The sequence below is a fragment of the Cyprinodon tularosa genome, unplaced genomic scaffold (assembly GCF_016077235.1).
Source record: "Cyprinodon tularosa strain WSP-4 unplaced genomic scaffold, ASM1607723v1 ctg341, whole genome shotgun sequence".
Taxonomy (NCBI): domain Eukaryota; kingdom Metazoa; phylum Chordata; class Actinopteri; order Cyprinodontiformes; family Cyprinodontidae; genus Cyprinodon; species Cyprinodon tularosa.
The window spans coordinates 434,740-454,528 of NW_024039054.1; the positions used below are offsets into that span (position 1 = coordinate 434,740).

The following is a 19,789-nucleotide window of genomic DNA, read 5'->3' on the forward strand; positions in this document are numbered from 1 at the left end:
TTTCACTATTCGTGTTGCTCTATATTACTGTTTTGGTTTTTTTCACGCACAGCACTGCTTTGGATTTGGAATAGTCTTACCTCTGAAATGTGCCATAGAAATAAACTTGTCTTGCCTTAGTTGTGCTTGACCACTCTGAGACCCAGAGGAGCTGTTATAAAATTCCTTAATCTGCTTCCTTAGCTTATATTTTCCTTGGTCATACTGTATCTAAATCTCCAAAATCCATGAAATACACAGTTATATTTAAGATATTTACTTTCTAAAGGACATAAAGCAAACATTAACCAAATAATGTTGGGAAAACATGTCAAAGATAATTTGGTGGTAACTTTAAGCAGACATTTATAGAAATATTACCACATGCTACCTTTGCATTAATGTTGTTTTTAGTTGCTTTCCAACAAAGGAAGAATTAATAATCGTGCGAGAAATGCGGGATGTTCACTGTGGCGTTATACCTGAAAATCTTGTTATACTCTGCTCTATCCATTTAAAATGAATAAAAATAAGATAAGATCGAAATAAAATGTTTGGGGGAGTCAATAAACAGTTCCTGCAATCTAAGATGTTTCTCTTTTCAAAAGACCCATTTAAATCCGGCTGACTGTAAACAAAATCAATGCTAATAAGCAGCACCTTTTTGCAGACGACACCCATTACTTGTTTTTCACATGCTGAAGGGGGACCACAAATCTAACGACTGATCGTTGGTGAAATTTAACTCTGTAAAGAGTTAGAACTTCCTTACCTCATTGTTTATCACTCCCTTTAACCTCATTTCAAGGCCCTATGTTCAAAATGCAGCCCATCTTTATTGCATGAGATATAACCGTTAAGTCTTTAAACGTTTTCCATGGAGAATAATATTCACATGCCATGAAATTTGTTTTGCTCCCATATAAAATAAATTTGCTGCAAATGCCCCTTTTCTAGTGATTGTCTATTTAGCTTCAGTTTCACTCAGTTTAGCTCCACTTACTTTTCTGTAATAATACAGAATGTGATGAGATAGCTTAAAGATAAAGTAACTAAATATATTGCATTGTAATGTCGATTGCATTTATGATTCAGTAAAGAAATTTTAACCTTAATGTTGACAAAGACAGTTGATAAAGATGGTGTTAAAAGGAAAAGGATATTAAATATTCTGTATAGAGAGGCTGCCCAGATGTCTCTTTGCAGGTGGCCACTCTGGTTTGGAAATAGAGTAGATTATTTTGAGAATAGTTACTTTCACACAGAACCTTCCCCAAATTGAGCAGTCATATTTTTATGCAATTTTCCTAAAATAATATAATAGAATATTTCACGTGTCATGCCGGTGATACAAGATACAAGATATCTGTCTAAAAAGCTAAAGCAAGGAGGTGAAACTGTTGCATGAGGTTTGAGTCAACCTTATTTTTGCTCGGTTTTTGTCAACACCTTTAAAACCGATCTTTCTCTGTATGTGCCTGTGGAAACTATCACTTCCTCTGCGCTGCATCTGTGGTTAAGGTTCCTATGAATTACAACCCAGGATCAAATGTGATCTATTTTTTTCATGCTACATGCACACATTTGATAAAAATTTTGAACTGAATGCTAACATCTGAAATAAAAATTTTCCTCCAAACTAGTTTTGTTGAAATTGAAATTCCACACTGTGGGACCATATAACCATTTCTTATCTTATCTTCTATTTAAGAATTTTAACAATTAAGCAAACAATTATGAGCCTCCTGGGTGTCTAAAACAAGATTTTCCTTAAAATTAGAAAATGCTGGCAGGAGAGTATTTGAAAAAAATATTTATTTATTTATTTATTTATTTATTTATTTATTTATTTATTTATTTATTTATTTATTTATTTATTTATTTATTTATTTATTTATTTATTTATTTATTCGATAATAAAGGTTTAAAACAGCATTCTCATATCGCCCCAGCTGGTGGCGGTAGTGAGTTTTCAGTCGTTTGCAAGTTAACAGCCAGCAAAACACAGCAACGTTCAAGAAGAAGACGGAAACGGTAGCAAACAAACAAATCCTAGCAGAAAACAGCGAACTTAGCAGGAGAAAAGTGGAGGTTTTATCTCCGCCGGGTTTTCGTTGGATAGATTAGTTCTTGTTTTTAACGAAATATTTGTATACGGGCCTTAAAAGGGAGAGAACAAATGAACCTGTTATCTAACATTTGCTAACTCTAGCCAAGCGTCGGCTAGCCTCAAGTTAATCCTTTTCGTGTGTTTTATTTTCTGTTGGAAGTGTATTTATAAGATTATAAACGGTTTGAACTGTATAGCAAGAACTGACCGCTTAATTAAATGATTAGTTAAACGTCTGGAGTTTCGATTTCTTCCAACTGAGTTCAGATATAAACAGAGAAATCCGGTAAGTGTCTCAGTAAAATCTCACACAAACATTTTGGCTCAGCGTCATTTAACTTATGTGCCTCTAACAGAAGGTGTTTCTGTAATTCAGCAGTTTACTGTTTTTCTTTATTGTTGTTGTGATACTGCCTTTATAAGTAGATAAACAAATGGTTAAAGCAGATGAAGTTCCAGTTAAATTTAATAGGTTTTGTTTGGAAGTTAGTTTCTTTTTTTTTTGTACATGTGAACAACACATCACTAACCTTTGGCTATACATTCTTTCTGGCAAATGTAGGTCAAAACCATGTATGACAGGTGGAAAGTGCTTTCCTCCTTATCTTTGCTGTGAATCTTATGTAGATCTTTGTCTCCACTATTTCATAAAAGGTTTATTTGCAGGGTCGATTATCCTGAAATTTATCATTTATATTATTTTGGGGTAACTCTGTAAAGGGGTCTAAACATTAACCACACATTTTTACTATCCAAAAATGAGGAATAAATTCCCTACTGCTTTACTTTGTGTCTTTCTACGGCCTGCATGTAATTTAAGAAAATAGAAAAATGCAGCTCGTACAGACACCCAAAAAGATGACCCCCACAGCTGTGGTTTTTTAGTCCCAATTGCCCTTTGTCATTTAATTTGAAACAAAAGAAATTTAAAACAAATTGCATTAAAGTTTGCATTTTAAAAGGAAGACCTCAATCCCTGCTAAACCTCTGCATGCTGTTTGCCATTTTTAATGTTTATTTGCATATCTCTGAATTACCATCACTAAACAACCTGAATTTACTGTTTGCCTTCAAATGTTAATGTTGATCGTAATCATCAGCACTCATTTCCATTTCAACTACTGGGAGGAATCCTTGGTGAATTTTAAAAAAGGAGAGAAATTCTTAGAGACAAATGTCTGAAAAGTAGAAATTTTGAGCTGCCTTAAATTCTGTAAACAAAAGCTAATATTGACTTTTTTTTTAGTTAAGCACCTTTGACCTAAACAAACTGCTTTCTAAAAACCACAGCCTTCTCTATTTTTATTTCTTTTGTTTGTTTATAATCAGACATCTCTGAATCAGAAATACTTTAATAATCCCAGATGGAAATTGCTTTTGTTACACGCTCCTGATACAGTTTTACTTATTATTTAGATTTCTGGCAAAAAGAGTTCAGCCGTAGTAGAAAGCAATAACCTGACTCCGCCAGATGGATTTGCTGGATTTGCTCCTTGAAACTCTGAAAGCTTGCGAGATCAGGATGGTCTCACGAGGCTAAGAAAGCCATGCTTGAATCTTAAAATAAAATTAGATCATTGTCTTGGATATAACATGGATTTTCTACAAAGTAATGCAATGGACATATATTTCAGGTAGCAAAGCAAGTTATCGATTAATGAATTATTCAAAACTTGGTCGATCTTATCTATAAGCAGCATTTGTGTAGCCTGTATTAAACCCTGACTTTAAATGAACAAAAAAACAATTTGTTACACATTTTGAAATGTATTTATAAAATATTGCAAAACCGGAGCCTGTTAGGTTATTGACTCTAAAGAAAGCGTGTATATATAAAACTATAAATAAAATACAGGGTATGTTGCTCTGAAACGCTATCAGGGTTATTTGCATCTAGTTTCAATGAAGTGGATAACTCTGACATAGCTCTCTGTGTTTTTAGTTTGATCTGGTGGGAAAGACTTTGTGCTGTTAGCAGAGCCTTTCAACTGGTGGTTCCGGTTGCTCTCAGAACATTAACTCGACACATTGAAGTGCATTAAACCACAAAAGCATTTCCTGTCTCCCTTACTTGTTGCATATTTTCTTTCTATCATGTTCAAGTTTTTTTTTTTTTTTAATCTAATGTCCTCCATTTTTCTATTATTGCATCCTCTCCTCTCCAGAGTTCTGCTGCTCCTCAATGCTACGTGACTAAATAGGCTTATTTAGGTGTTACCTTATGGTGTTTATCCAGTGTTTATATTTACAGTCAGAACCGCATAAAGTTAACTTATTCTACACCCTTGTTGTCATTAAACAGTGGTGATAATGCTGGACAAGACTCTGGATCCATTCAGTTATCTCCCACAGTTTGTGCATTGCTTCTAATGCAAATACCTCTGAACCTCAGTCTAGGAATGAACAACAGCGCCCTCCAATGGACAGCCGTAATATTGCAAAACTCCAAAAAATTCAATTAATATTATTGAGGAAATCTTTATGTAATAAACCATTAACTGACAATTAATCACTAGTCCATTATAAGTTTGCATCCCTAATTTGAGATTTCCTACTTTGCTTTTTGCAACTAAAGAAAGGCTGCGTTGGTCAAATCAAGCACGTTTGAGGTCAGACCTTATTTTTATTGTAGTATGTGTTCTAATAAAAAGCCGTGTTAAGGCTTAAGCAGGAATGTGTATTGATTTGGATAAAAACTTTTTGAATTTGAATTTTGTTAAATTATGTTTTGGAAAATTGAAAAAGTTGCCATGTCACTAACCTTTATTGTAATTTTGGCATTTTTGCTTTTCAATGCAAATGTTTCTCTAAAGCAGTCCATGCAGCCTAAAGTAAAAGATACAACTTTTTACTCTGATGTCATTCAGAAATTTGCCTGTGCAAATTTTCAATAATCTATGTGGCAACCACAAAACCAGAATATATCAGAGGCAGTGAGACTTTTGCTTGTTTTTTCATGAAACAGTTTTGACAGCTATCTAGGAGTTTTTGTCAGTTCTGACATCTCTCACTAGTGCCACCTGTATTTGGGGCACTGACGTTCTTGCACACATGGAGGCCCATTCCTTTAGACACATTCCAGGTCAGATTTAAATCGGTGACCCGGTCGCTGGAGTCTGTTGGTTTTGTTTAGTGTAGGTTGTCTACATGGCCATCTAGATCTTGATTAGCCTTCTTATGTAATCACCTTGGGATGATTTTTTTTAGATGGGTTTTTTGAGTTGGAAGCTGAAACAGCAATCCTCCCTCTGTTTGGTCTCGGTTTTTCTCTTTCAACAAAAATGGCTTCCTTCACCTCTTTCAGCTAGGGTTGTCAAAAGTATCGAAACTCAAAAAAGTATCGATACTGAAATGTTGTATCCGGATACAATACTCGTTTTTAAAAGTATCGATACAGTGCCGTCACCAGTGGCACCTAAGCAGTCATTCATCTAAAGTGCAGAATAGAGGACAATGCACTTTCTGAACACTGTGTGATTGAATAATTCTGTGTCTTTTCAGTTTCAGACTTTGTTTTTGTAAGAGGTGCAGCTGCTGAAAATTATTTTTGTTTCTTAACTGGTTTGGCCAGTGTCATTGTTATGTGTGCAAAGCATAGCCAAGGAAGGAACACTTAATTTGAATTTTCTAAGTTTTTTATCAAGCTTGCTTAATATTGTGCACAGCATACAACCTTTATTGTGTTTATTTATTGTATTTTATTTATTAATGAAAATATTTCTGTAGACTTTTGTGGTCTTTGTTTTTATCCGTGTGGTATCGAAAATGGTATCGAGTATCGAATATTTTCCTTAGTATCGGTATCGAGTTGAAAAGTTTAGTATCGTGACAACCCTACTTTCAGCTGTTCTTGAGGTGCAGATGTACTGCTGAATCTGCTGTTTTCAAAATGTCAGAATGACCTAATTATATATAAATGTAAATCCCTTTCTTGTCCCACAATGGGGAATTCACTCTCTGCATTTAACCCATCCCTTTCAGGAGCAGTGGGCTGCCACTGTATAGCTCGGGGAGCAGTGTGGGGTTAAGGGTCTTGCTCAGAGGCCCATAGTGGAGGCTGTGGGGATCGAACCGGGTATTTGAATCCTTTTCAGAGCACAAGTGCACTGCTGTAACCACCAACACTCCCCAAAATAAAGTGAAGGGGGAAAATATGATTGTGGTCACGAACCCGTAACTTGCGTAGAAACTTCACAGTTTCTTAACCTGCTGAGCTACAGATTCAAACATATGTGTAGAATAATATATAGAAGAAGCCTTGATAAAAGGTTAAACAGGTAAATAAAACATGAAAAAACGTCTTTTTAGAACTTGGCAGAAACTATCCAGGTTTTGCCACTCGCTTTGAAATAAGACCACTAAGACTCAAAATTGTTTTTTTTTGTATGCCATTTACTTTATTTCTGTATTTTTTGTTTGATACATTTTCTTTTTCTTTTTCACATCTTAGTTGCACTGAAAGCATCCCAGGATGGCCCACCTCGGTGTCTGGCCTAAGTGGACTCAGCAGAGTGTCTTTTTATTGGTCTTCTCCTGCGTGTGTGTTCCCTCACCAACACATGCATATATATTTGTTGTAAGTAAAGTTAAAGTTTTAAACGGTATAATGATGATATTCTATCCTGAAAGTCATTTTGTATTTCAATCATGTCACACTTTCTTTTGATAGCATTTCTACAATATGACCTCCATGTTATTTGAGGACCTACCTGCTTTGTTTGGACCTCCTCTTCCTGAGGAGGGATTAATGGTGAGCGGAGATATTTAGTTATTACTGCATGAACATGTTCACTTCAGTGGTCTTTTTTTTATTTTATTTTTTCTGTTATCCTAAAAGGGTCTTTTGGTGGTATCCCGTCCGCTCAATGGTTGTACGACGATGGATCCTCCTCCTCCACTGCCAACAAACTATGATGCCAACACCACTAAATTTATCGCTCTCATTAGGCGATATGAATGCAACTTTGATATAAAGGTGAGCAGTGTTTGACAGAATATGGCCACTGGTGTTTGACACAATCAGAGCTCATGTAGTCATGATATTGTTTCAGGTTCTTAATGCACAGAAAGCTGGGTACAGTGCAGCAATCGTTCACAACACCAACTCAGACATTCTTCTCAATATGAACTCCAGTAATGGTGAGTAAGGCGGAGCTTGCAAAGTGAGAAGAGAGAAAAAAGGAGGAGCTTAAATTTATGCTTGTGATTTATTGTGAGGCTCATAGTTTTAAATCCACACGCATAAAACGTTCAAAATGTACGCAGAGAGTAGTGTGTGTGTGTGTGTTTTAAATTAAACTGCTTGTTTGAGTATTTATTACATGTGTAGACTTCTGACTTCATAACCTACGTCAGTGTGGGCAAATCAATAATTAAACATGACTGAAGATTGATTCTGGATGTTGAATAGACTTGGACAACTTGTATTATCATTTTATAAACATGTAGTGTATACAAAAATAAATATCGTTTAGTACAGCTTTCAGACAGTAAATTAACATTTCCATTTCATAAAGTACAGCAGTGATTAAATGTGTGGGAGAAAAACCATGGTGAAAAAAATCGCATTGATATGGAATAGTTGACAACTAAATACTAGCCCTTCACCTTTTAAATTTGAGTGAATATTCTCTTTAGGGCTAAACAATCAGATTAATCGTGATTTATTGATCATTGAAATAATCGTCAACTAATTTAGTAATCAATTAATCGTTAACTGACAGAGTGACCCACGTAGAGCAGTAAATATATAAAGATTGTAAAACTGTCAATATTCTATGTATGAAATCCAGCCTGTAGTTTAATTTCTCAGAACAGTGGATAATATCGTGCCTCTCTCTTAGCTTGCTGCAGTGGTTAGCTTTCAATGAAAAAGCCTTTAATAGAAGATTTACAAGATTTTATTTTTGGCGTACATTTTCAGAAACTGCATATTGTTGAGGTGCCTTTATTGATTAAACCTAGATCAGTTAGCACTAATATCTGCATCCTAAACTATTAATCAGTTTGTGATTGTTTCTTAGATTAGAGAATTGGTCGTGAGAAGTCTTTGAATTCTACGTGAACCAAGATGTGGGAGTCCTGTTCAAAGGTTACCCTCTCTGTTCTTCGGCGGTGAGGCTAAGCATTCACCTGCATGTGAGCGGACGTCACTCAGCGTTAGTCTGAGGCACGCTGCAGACGATTGGTTGTGTTGGCAGGGCGCAGTCGGAGCTATCAAAGTAACACTGTCAAATTGGTGCTCATGCGCTTAAAAAACATAAACCGTTTCTGTGGCCGTTACGCTCGTTAAAATTCAGCATAATTCACAAATTTAGGCAAATTTCAGACAAAATTGAGCTTTTGTTGAAGGAGATCACTTTAAGAGATGTTGGCGATTACAGATCTAAAACGCAAACATCACTCTAAGTCAGGGGTGTGAGACTCATTGTGATCTCACAGTGGAGAGATTAACTCGTTACATCAAGTCAAATAGTCAAAGAACAAGAAGAAGGTGCCAAAGGAAGAAAAAGGTGCATGGGATATATGCAGTATATACAGCCTGTCCAAATATGACAGTTTTTTTTTTTTTGTAGGAGGATTATTATACAGGGTTATTGTATTGGTTATTAACAGCAGCCTCTGGCCGGGTCGCCTCCTCGCGGTTCACCGCGGCGGCTGGTAGGTGTTTTTCATCTAAATAATCCGATCTGCAGGCACCAGGATAATAAAAGGGAACATATTCTGCCGGTAGATTTCTGCATTTTAAGTTAATTTAGGCATCAATAAACTGTTTCAGAGGAGTGATCATAGCGCTCTGATCATCAGCGCTGTGTCTCTCTCCCTGCCAGCTCCCAGATCAGCTTCTCTGATTGGTTGACGCGGTGCGTCGAGCAGCAAAAATTCAATTTTTCCATCTCGAGCAGCAGCGCGTTTGCGGCGCGCAGCGCGTCAGACGCCCGACGTGCTGCTTCAGCTGCTCAGACGCGCTGCGCGCCTGCGCCTGCTGCTCAAAACGCGCAGCCGGACCTTTTGCTGCGCCTTGACGCGCGTCAACCATTGACTTTGCATGTAAACTCGCTGCTTCTGTCGCGCCAGCTGCGTCCGGTGTGAATGCAGCATTATACATTGCACAAGTTATTGCTGTTGTAGTGTCACATTGCAGAGTCTGGTTGCGGCAGGGATGAATGACATGCGGTAGCGCTCCTTTTTACAAACAGGGAGTAATTGTCTTTCACTAAAGGAGCTGCTCAGCTCCTCTACAGTCTGGTGCAGAGGGTGGAAGGTGTTCATGATGGACGTAAGCTTGGACGACCCCCTCCTCTCAGCCACTTCCTCAGCTGAGTCCAGAGCACAACCTAGGACAGGCTATATGTAGCCATTTTAGCTTTATTGAGTCTTTTAAAGGGTCCGGTTGGAGTTGTGTAAATAAAACATCTGACTTAATTATGTTCCTTCTACATAGATCACTCTAGTCTTATAACATTACTACTATTTCTTTAGCACTTTAAGCCACTTTTTAAACTTTAATGGAACATATGTCTGTTTGATGACATGTGCCATTTTGGCTCTTGCTGAACCGATAACTTGCTGTGGCCGGTTGCATTCAGCCTGCAGGCCTGGAGGGTGACGCATTTGTTTCAAGGGATTCTCCTTTTTTAACTAATGTTAATTCTTTTTTTTTTTTTTTTTTTTTTTAGAAACGATTGCAGGGCAGATTGAAATCCCCTCTGTGTTCACCAGCGACCGTGCTGCAAAATTGCTCAAGACTGTACTTCACGAACCTGGGTGAGGAAAAAAATACCTGATCAGAGAAAGGATGCTGTTTAACCCATTTAGGCCTAAAACGCCTGGAAAAAACACCTTAAAAACCTATGGCCGATTTTAAAAAATACCCCTAAAACCTGAAGTTTTTCTGTAAATTCAGCAACTGTGTCAACGCCTTAATTATTGATATCTCAGCTTCTGTAGCAGATAGAACTCAAAATATATTTTATCTTTGAAATTCTTCCAAAAAAAAAATGTGAAAAGCAGTAATCAAAAAAAAAAAAATTCAACCTTTTATTTTTTCCATATGTGATCATGTCTTCATTGAGAATGTGCAATATAAAACGTTTTCAAAATAAAGAACAAAAATTACATAAATAACTATCTGATGATTACTTATTAACAGTATTATTATGCATAATAATGCATATGTCTGTGTTATAAATTGCATACAACCTACCTCCAGATGGCCACAAATCTGTCCCGGGACATATTTTGGGGGAACTGCGTCCTGAAGAGAGGTTTACATACACAGCCCAATAAATGTCTTCATCTCCGTCACAGTCACGGGTGACCACTTTGCCATCTTTGCTCTTGTTGGAGTTTGGTTTGTTTGGTCACTGTACCTATTCGTCTCGGTAACTAGATGCATCCAAAGTTCTTCATTAAAAATATGCTCAAATGCCTGCAGCGGTGTGGCGTCTGCAGGCAAATCAACTTTCACTCCAGGTGTGCGGTTGAAAACACTCCGTGCATTGCGGTGGTAGTTCGATTGGTTCAGCGCGTTCAAAGTCATCATTTCATCTATACCGTCATCAAAGCCGACACACTCCTCAAAATCACTGCCTTCCGACAACTCTTCTCTGTCAAACTCCTCCATGTTTGCTTGAAAAAAACTTCTTTCTTCTTGCTTGACTTATATGCTCTCCCGGCGTCAATGGTAGAATGACGCAACAGCACCCCCGGCTTGAATGGTAGAAATGCGGTAATGCTTTCCCGGCCTAAATGGGTTAACAGCCAGCTTTAGATTTGGACCTGATAATAGTTAAAGTTGTTTGTCTCTTTGTCGACAGAGCCTATGTGATACTGAAGCCCGAGTTCACTTTTCCACTTTCATATTACCTGATTCCATTTACTGGGGTGGTTGGCATGATTATTCTTGTCATGTGTGTAATCCTGGTAAGTAGAAATAATACATTATTTCTTTTATTTTATTTCTATGCTTGCATCAGGATATATTACTGATCTTTAGGAATGTTTCCAGTATACCATGCCCTCCTACTGCTAACAGAGGATTGTTTTTCGATGAGTGAGGAGTAACGGGCGGGTTATACTCCTGCATCAGTATGTTGCAGTGAGCTTTGCGAAGATATTTTTGAATTATGCCCAACATTGAAGCGAGGTCTGCTCTATGTTATTCCACACCACAACGCAAGAGGGACAATCACAAACTAGCTGTGGGTCTGGGTCTAGATAAGGCAGAGGCGGTGAGGATGTGGGGGCAAGTTTGTGCGACAACAGAGAGACATGAGGGCGAAAAAGAGCAGGGATCCAGGTGGAAAAAGGCTCTTCTAGCTGGTGCATCTTCATGAGTCGTTTTCCACAATTGCGGTCATACAAACAAGACAAGCCGGTTTTTCGTTGTGATCACCGAGTCCAGGACCGGCTATTTTTGCCCAAATATAGTAACACCTGACTCCTGACACCTTCCAGCAGTGATGTCACGGTGCGGTAAGCCTAGCGCCATTCTCCCTGCTTTACAAGCAAAATCAATGGGATCTACTAGACACATCTGCAATCAACAACAATTATTGAAGATTTAAAGAGAACTTCACGTTTGAAATTTGCGAGAGCTATAGTTAAAGTGACAATGCCCACGTACATGGCAGTTGGATGTTGTAATACATTGGATAAAAGTGGAAAAAAAAAATTGCTTATTTCACCTTTCCAAATCATGATCCTCCACGGAGAGGTTTGTCATTGGACTGCCTTTTTGAAGCGGGAGGATTTGACATCAAAGTTCTGGCCAGAGATAAAACACTTCATTAATCGGTTATCTCTGCTTCGCATAGTGCACTGATTGTAACCATCATGGATAATAGCGCGTTGTGACAAACATAAGATACAGCACTAAGACTTGCTCAATGTCACAAACCAGTAGGTGGCAGTAGTGTTTTGCTTCCGAGACACCGACCACAACCAAACTTGCTTGGGAACCTTCCGCCACAACAATCCCGCCCCCCTGATAATCGATCAGGCAAATTTACTTTATTCACCCGTGTAAAGTCGGGCACCACTCTGGAGATTTCGAAAATGCAAAGTTGAAACAGCCGCTTCACTACGACTTTAATGTAGATCACTTTCAACACATTGTCAGAGCTGATTGCAGCCCGTTTCACCTGGTGGGCTGCAGCGTGTTAAGCGTCCCAGAAGCACCCAGCACTGGCAGCCTCTCGAAAATACACGTCCGTTTGAATTTACACCATTAGGGTTGTTGAAAAATATATATACTATAAAAAATATCAAACTCTGACCTTGTATCTGGATACATAACTAATCTGGCATGATATTGATCTAAGGACAATATTTGTTTGCATGTTTTTGCTTTTGCTAATGTTTGATTTCTGGATTATTTCCACATTTTGAGAAAAATACCTCAAACACCCTTAACATTGTGTTATTTTTTTGTTGTTGATTTGCATTTATTTGCACACATAGTTAGTTAGCGTCTGTAATTCTGTTAAGAAGGATTTTCCATATTGAGGTTGGAAAAAGGAATTTTTCATTTAGATAAAACATTTTTATGGCTTTAGTTATTTCCCTGTGTATCACAGATGGTTTTGAGTACCAGCTATTTTCCTGCTTATCAATATAAAGTTTTAAATGATAACATCTGCACAACGCTGCTAGCTGAACTGACTCTACATTAATCTAGAGCAGAGAGGATCGTTCAGGCAGGAAATCAGGGGATGAAAAGCAATGCACACCAAAAAAAAAAAAAAAATATTATCATATCCGTCATTGAAATGTAACTGTATAGCTCTAATTATAACAGACAAAAAGATGGTAATTAGAGGCTGGTTTCTGGGTTAGTTAAGCCTGAGTTCAAAGTTTATTACCCCTGTAGAAGGAGTTAAAATAGGAATGATCCAGAGAAACATAATTTTAAAATTAAATGGTTACAGATTTTGGCTGTTTACACAAAAGTGTTTTTTTTTTAGATAACCAGCACTCAAATGAAGTTATAGTTAAGTCTGTTGGATAAAACGTAATTATATAACATTATTGCCTTGTACTTTGCCATGGCTACCAGAGGCCCACTTTGCTTTTGTTGTACAGCCATATATGGTGAGAGGCTGCTGAAATTCCCCTTTAAATGCAGCTTTTATTGATTAGACACACATCACCCTAATGTTTTAATCAGCCTGTTTGAAGTTTCAGTGTATTAACTGTTTTTTCCAGGTTATACGATGCGTTCAGTACAGAAAACGTCTGAGGAAAAACCGTTTGACCAAAGAGCAGCTGAAGCGCATTCCAACTCATAAGTTCAGGAAAGGTAACGCGTTCTCTCTTCTTTTTACCATGACTCTCATTAATCACACCATTGATCCTTTTGTTGTATTTTGTTCAACTCAATCAGCAGGTGATTGATATGCTTGATATTTTCCTTTAAATCTGTATATTTGTGTGTCTAATGAATCAGTTTTATGAGCGCTGAATAATCTGGGATGTCAAAGTTACAGTTCTAACACCAATAGCTACTTTTTAATGAAGGGAATTTCATTCATTTTCGTTGCAAGCAAAGGACTGATACTGTCTAAAGGAATGCAACTTTGCATATAAGTTTCAATCCATGAGTTTTAACTTTCTTGATTAAAAAAAATACAATTCTAATTCATTTTTCAAATTTTCTTTTTTACATTTTTTTTTACATAATTTTTTATTTATTTGATAGAATTTTATTTAAAAACAAAAAACGTTTTACATATTATATATATATATATATATATATATATATATATATATATATATATATATATATATCATTTATTTTTTTCTTTGTTTTTGTTTTTATATTTCACTGTTGTAGATCGAGTTTTACCAATTACATTCTTTTCAAATTACATTTTATGGATCAAATATTCTTCACTTCTGGGGGCGCTCTCTGCTCTTAAGCGCAGTTTGCAATTTGTAAAACTCAATAAGAAAATTGGACTGAAATATAGAATTTGTTAACTATTATGAAATAAAAAAAATTAAAATTTTTACAAATCTATTAAATTTTTAACTTAATTAAAACAGAAAGTTAGATTTTTTTTAATTGCATTTTTTTTCTTCAAATTTTTATTTACAAACATTTTTGTCTTTAAAAAAAAAAAAAAAAACATTTACAAAACATGTTCTTTGCTTAAAAAATTATTATTATAAAATGCTCTCCATATAATTTACAGGTATTGTATGTCGGTTTCCAATAGCTCTCCCCAGAAAGAACCAGGTCCAAACATGACAGAACCAGTCCTGTGACTAAACACAACACAGAGACACAGAAGCAAAACAAAAAACTCTTGCCTGTTTATCGGGTAGCAGAGCGATTGTGTCTGCTAGAAATTTTAATGGACTCCTAAGTTTCCCTGAATACCAGATGGAGCTGCTGCCTGAACATCTGAGTTTTTCAAGCGTAGTTATGATCCGCTTCCTTCATTCAGCAATTGTGAGGGGAAGGAATATTTAGTTTATAGATAGGCAAAAGTCTGTCAGACAAAAACGCTGAAAACACATTCAGTATAACTGTTTAACTCTCATCAGCTGGTGACTATTTGCATTTATTGCAAAAAAAAAAATTATATTTCAGTATATTTTAGAAACTTTATGAAATATTTGGCACTAGTTCAGGTCATGTTGGTCATAGATTGAGGCCCCTGGTCCTACTTTAAAATATTTTCACTATTTATATATCAAGATACATATTGAAGTCCTGTATTGGCCTCTAACTATGGCCCCGTCCACATGAAGTCAAAACGAACACGAAACGCTTATATTTTCCAGAACGTTTGTCTTAAAGACGGAGAATAAATGTGAGCGTCCACACGAATGCATGAAAACGCTGCAAAATGTATGCCAGGCCTGTAAGTGGCGCTGTGGTGCCAAAGCAAAAATAAGCGACGAAATGTTGGGCATGCGCACTAATATTTATACATGGTTGCCCTGCGGGTCCATTTTCGTGGTTAAGTCAAATTCAGGCGCTGAACTATGTCGTTGATATTGCTCTGTTCTTCCTGGAGATATTCCAGAAGAAGAAGATTCTGTTGTAAGCCCGACAGCAGGGTGAGTAGCATTAGCAGCAACGGCGCCATTGTTGTTGTGATACTGGTCGCGCATGCGTGTTTAGAGGCGACGCTATGACGCATGCGTGTAAAAAAAAATATGCGGTTAGAGCGTAAAGATGGAAACGCGAAAACGGCGTTTCGAAATCTTCCCACTCTGAAGGCTGAATAAAAAAAAGATCGTTTACAGACCCCCGAAACGCCGGCTTTGTGTGGATGAGAGGCTGGTTTGGTGAAAAATTTGTGCGTTTAGGCCAGGGAACGTCTTCGTGTGGACGGGGCCTGAGTCTCAATCCTTCAAGCAGACGGCTCTTCTCAGAATCTCACCTAGTGACCTGAGAGGGTCAGATCTGCCTCTGAATCAGTTATGTGACCCAGAGCGCCGCTTTACAACATTCTGAGCTCCCCTTAAACAGCAGAGCCAACTAAGCTAACATTAGTTCCTAGCCATCAAAACAGATCTGAGCCTTACCAGATCAGACACATTTTTGATTATCTAATTTAGGATTTAATCTAGGCAGGTGAATGTTTCCTTGTCTTTACCAGGAACTCACAATTCTCATTTCGCTTTCCAAAAAGGTCTCTTAGCAGTTTCCAAAGCAGAGACAGAGACGAGGGGTGCTAATCCTCACTCGTACCCCTTTCCCACTTGCTGAAAACCCAGTTAAAGCCAGGAACAGTCGGCTTTTAGTGGGAGTGGGAACAGATCACTGATGTGTTTCTAACCGGTTCAAACAGCTCGGCAAGCGACCCACATTTAAATTGCCTCTGCTCTGATCGACATGCTGTGGGAACACCAGAAGAGTTCTGACAGATCAGCATGCCTATAGCAGAGATGGGAAATGTGGAGTCAACAAGTCCTCTCCATGACCCACTGAAGTAGGTGAGTCCAATCTTCACCGTGAATCAACCTGTGCAGATTGGACTCAACTGGTTAATATGCTGAGTAGATTAAATACATGATATGGAGATGATTTGTTGACTCCACATTTCCCATCTCTGGCCTATAGTCAATATGCATGCGCAAGACGTCAGATTTGCGTTAATCCCTTTATTTTGTACAAAAAAAAAAAATGCACGCTCAGATCACCATAAAAAAACACCAAAAAGTAAGTGGTTAAATAGTTTTTTGTACATGACTAAAGGGATACACGCCCCTTGAGGTAGTTTAAAGTCTATTGTCTGTATAAAACTAAAGGGATAAACGAGTATTGACTATGGGTATGTTGGTCTGACCGGGTATACTCATCAGACAGGACACCGGGTCGACCCGCTAAATTACGTAATACCATTGAACTCAACATATGGATGTCGACACCGTGCCAGTCGCTTCTGATCTAACAAGCAGAGCAACTCTGTTTACATTTGATAAACAGGGAGCCGCTCTGGTGAGAGGGATTCAGACAGATAATAGACAGAAACAATAAAGCACACTGACTATGCCCTGGCTTCTTTAAATGTTGCTCTCCGTTGTTTACTTTCCTGATGCCTGTCGCACTGGTGACATCATCAATGCTAACCCAACGTTATGATGTCACCAGTCACACAGCTGCGGACAGAGGCCACGCAGCTGCCAGCGAGGGGTTAGACTCGGCTTTTCGGTCAAATTGGAAAAGAGCCAAAAGCCAGTTGTTAGCGGGTCGACCCGGTTTTGAAAAACCTGGGTATTCAGTGGGAAAGCAGCTTCAGTTCATTCAGCTTCACTTTAATGAATCCAGTCCTCATTCTTCTGGGCCTTCTTTTCTTTTCAGGAGATGACTACGATCTATGTGCCATCTGTCTGGATGAGTATGAAGAAGGAGACAAGCTGAGAGTTTTACCTTGCTCACATGGTAAACGTCCTCTGCGCCATTTAAAAGTCTCAGAGGAAGAAATCACTAATGTATCATCTTAAAGTTTTCTGAAGATTTTAACTTATTTTTTAATATTTCTGTGTCATAAAAAAAAAAAACATTTATTTGTACACTTAATTGTTTCTTTTCTGGTAATTCATTTGTCAGCGTATCACTGCAAGTGCGTTGACCCATGGCTCACCCTGACCAAGAAGACATGCCCTGTGTGCAAACAGCGCGTTACACGAAACAACCCAGGGCACCCCGAGTCCGACTCCGAGGAGGAAACCGGTGGTCCGAGAGAGGAGGAGGAGCAGGCAGCAGAGGGGACGGGGGACTCTGAGCGCACTCCTTTGCTCCGCCCGTCCACGCCTAGCTCTCCTCCTGGGAACCCAGGGGCCTACTCAGCCACCACCACCACTGCCCAGTGCCTTGTCTCTCCGCCGCAACCTGACTCCCCCATCCGGAGCTACGAAGGTTACTACTCCCCACAAGAAGACACCGAGTCTGAGAGTAGTGACGGGGGAGAGGATCAGCACTACAGTGACAGCGACACGGCTCAGCTAATTGGCAGGAAGGACCTGGTGGTGTGAACCTTTTGGCAAAAAAAGCCAGTTTTACTCCGAAAGGAAGAAAAGCAAACGGGGAGGGAAGTTTCGCCATTTTAAGTGTGCCGATTTAGCGTGCTGTTGCTGTTTGGATTATTATCACACTTCTAAACAATTTCCACATTTGTCATTTTCTAACAAATGTTTTTTCCACTTATCAGAGGGAGACTTATTTTGAAAGTTAAGGCAGTAAATCTGTTTCACCAAAGTAAATTTTAAGCTATTCCCCTCACATAGACATGGTAACCCGTACTCTCACTCTGCCCGCCCACTTCCTGTCTGATTCTGTGACTTTATTACACTACAGGACCTGATCACTAAAGCCGCCCCATTGTAGGTCTGACCAAAGCTAATCTGGTTGAAGTGGTTTATGGAGGAATCCTGCTGAGGTTGGAATGGGTGGGGGGTGTCTTCTCGCTTTTACTTTTAAGGAAGAATAAATGTTTCTCGTTTCGATGATAAAATCCACTATTCTAGAATGTCTGAAAGCTTTTATACCTTGATGTTGGCATTGCTCTGTGGGCAGTTTTTGGTTTGATCCCATTTATTGATTTTGAGTGAACTCAGGTTTATTTCACAGTTAAAGGTCAGTGAGAATCTGAAGTGAAAAACCAAGTGCAAAAAAAAAAAAAAGAACGGATGGGTTTCAGTTATCATTTTTGTTTTCTTTGCTTCTTTTACTTCTTTATTTTCAGTTTTTACATACGTACAGATTGAGCATTAAAACGCATTGCCTTACATTGGCCTTGATGTTCATGTTAAATGTTCGCTAATCGAGTAGTCGAGGTAGACACTCCTTCCTCAGTTTTAGTTTGATTTTTCTTGTTGAATTGTGTCTTGTTTCATGGTGTAATAACTTGTTTCCTGTTTTTGTTTTTTTAAGTGGAGGGAGTTTGTTTCTGTGGAAAGATTGTTTTATTTGTACCCTAACATCAGATAGATCAGGGCTAAACTAAGGCTGGTTATGCTCTTTTTAATACGGCCTGTTTAGTGTCATTTGTGTGAAAAACACAAATGGGACGTTTTAGAAGGTTTTGACCGTACTGTTTTAATGCTTAAATAAGAAAAAAAGGACCATCTGTAACATGAGCTCTGAAGTTGAAAAGTATTGACTACTGTTAAAATTTGCTGATCTGTGTGACTCTAAAATCGAATAAACAGGGTTTTATTTTATTTTAAATCATTTTGCTTTTAACAAGCTGTTCATACATGTACATTAGGATTTATGATTTTTCTATTGAGGAAGAGTGCAATTATTGTATTATTTGATTTAATGCATCATAAAATACTAAATATGATGGAGAAATGATTGGGATTATCATCTTGTCAGCAGGGGTTGAAGGTGCATCACTAAAAATGTGGATTACTAGAATTCCTTCCTTCACATTTTTCTGCCAGTGAGCCTCCCCACGTTGTCAAGGATTGATCTGGATCTGTTCGCAATAGAAGGACTCTTTTCATATTTACAAAATGCTTTGAATTTATATTTTGTACTGTAGTTTTTTTCTATATCTGAGCTTTAGTCTGTTAATGGAAACAAATGGAAATATAAAATCATTTAAATCTCAATTATCACAGGTTTTTATTTATTTATTTTTTTTTTTAGAATGTGCCTGAGTTATCAGACATTACATGTACAGTCTGTAAAGACTCATAGAAGGTAAGATTAAATGTCTTTATTGTGAACGATTTAAAAGAATTTAAATGGGATGTGTTGCCATAATTTGCTGGAAAAGGAAAGTTGACGTGATTTCTCTCTACAGATGCTCATTGACACATGATTCTTGATAATAAAGCCACTATAATAAAATAAAAATCTTGGGAGAGTCTTATTATTTAGTCTTTTATATTCCCATTAGTGATCACTTGGAAAAAAAACTAAAGCAGCACTTCAGCACTGTGTGAAAGGATCCATCTAACTTGAATCATTTTATTAAATCACAAACTAGCATGTTTTCCTTGAGTGTAACACTTTTGACATTACGGGAGCTTTATGACCATTATAAGAGTAGGACAGATTTAAAAAAGAAAAAGTCATATTACCAGAATAAAGCCATAAAGATATGAGAGGAAGGTCTTAATATGTCACGTAATATAGTTGCTATAATGAAAAGAAAGCTTTTATAGTTACTAAGATCTGATGTGATCAGCTGAACATGAGCACAGCATTTTAACCCATGCAACACTATT

At 37.7% G+C, this 19,789-nt stretch overlaps 1 protein-coding gene across 1 annotated transcript; it reads left to right on the plus strand.

Annotated features, from left to right (window-relative positions):
• The first annotated feature begins 1,961 nt into the window (after positions 1 to 1,961).
• Positions 1,962 to 19,415, plus strand: rnf167 (ring finger protein 167). Its single transcript, XM_038294537.1, has 10 exons — positions 1,962 to 2,375; positions 6,540 to 6,665; positions 6,759 to 6,839; positions 6,927 to 7,064; positions 7,141 to 7,228; positions 9,769 to 9,856; positions 10,909 to 11,014; positions 13,298 to 13,391; positions 16,911 to 16,991; positions 17,160 to 19,415. Exons 2-10 carry the CDS (start codon positions 6,561 to 6,563, stop codon positions 17,582 to 17,584), a joined length of 1,206 nt encoding a protein of 401 aa, XP_038150465.1. The 5' UTR covers positions 1,962 to 2,375; positions 6,540 to 6,560; the 3' UTR covers positions 17,585 to 19,415.
• Positions 19,416 to 19,789: the final 374 nt, after the last annotated feature.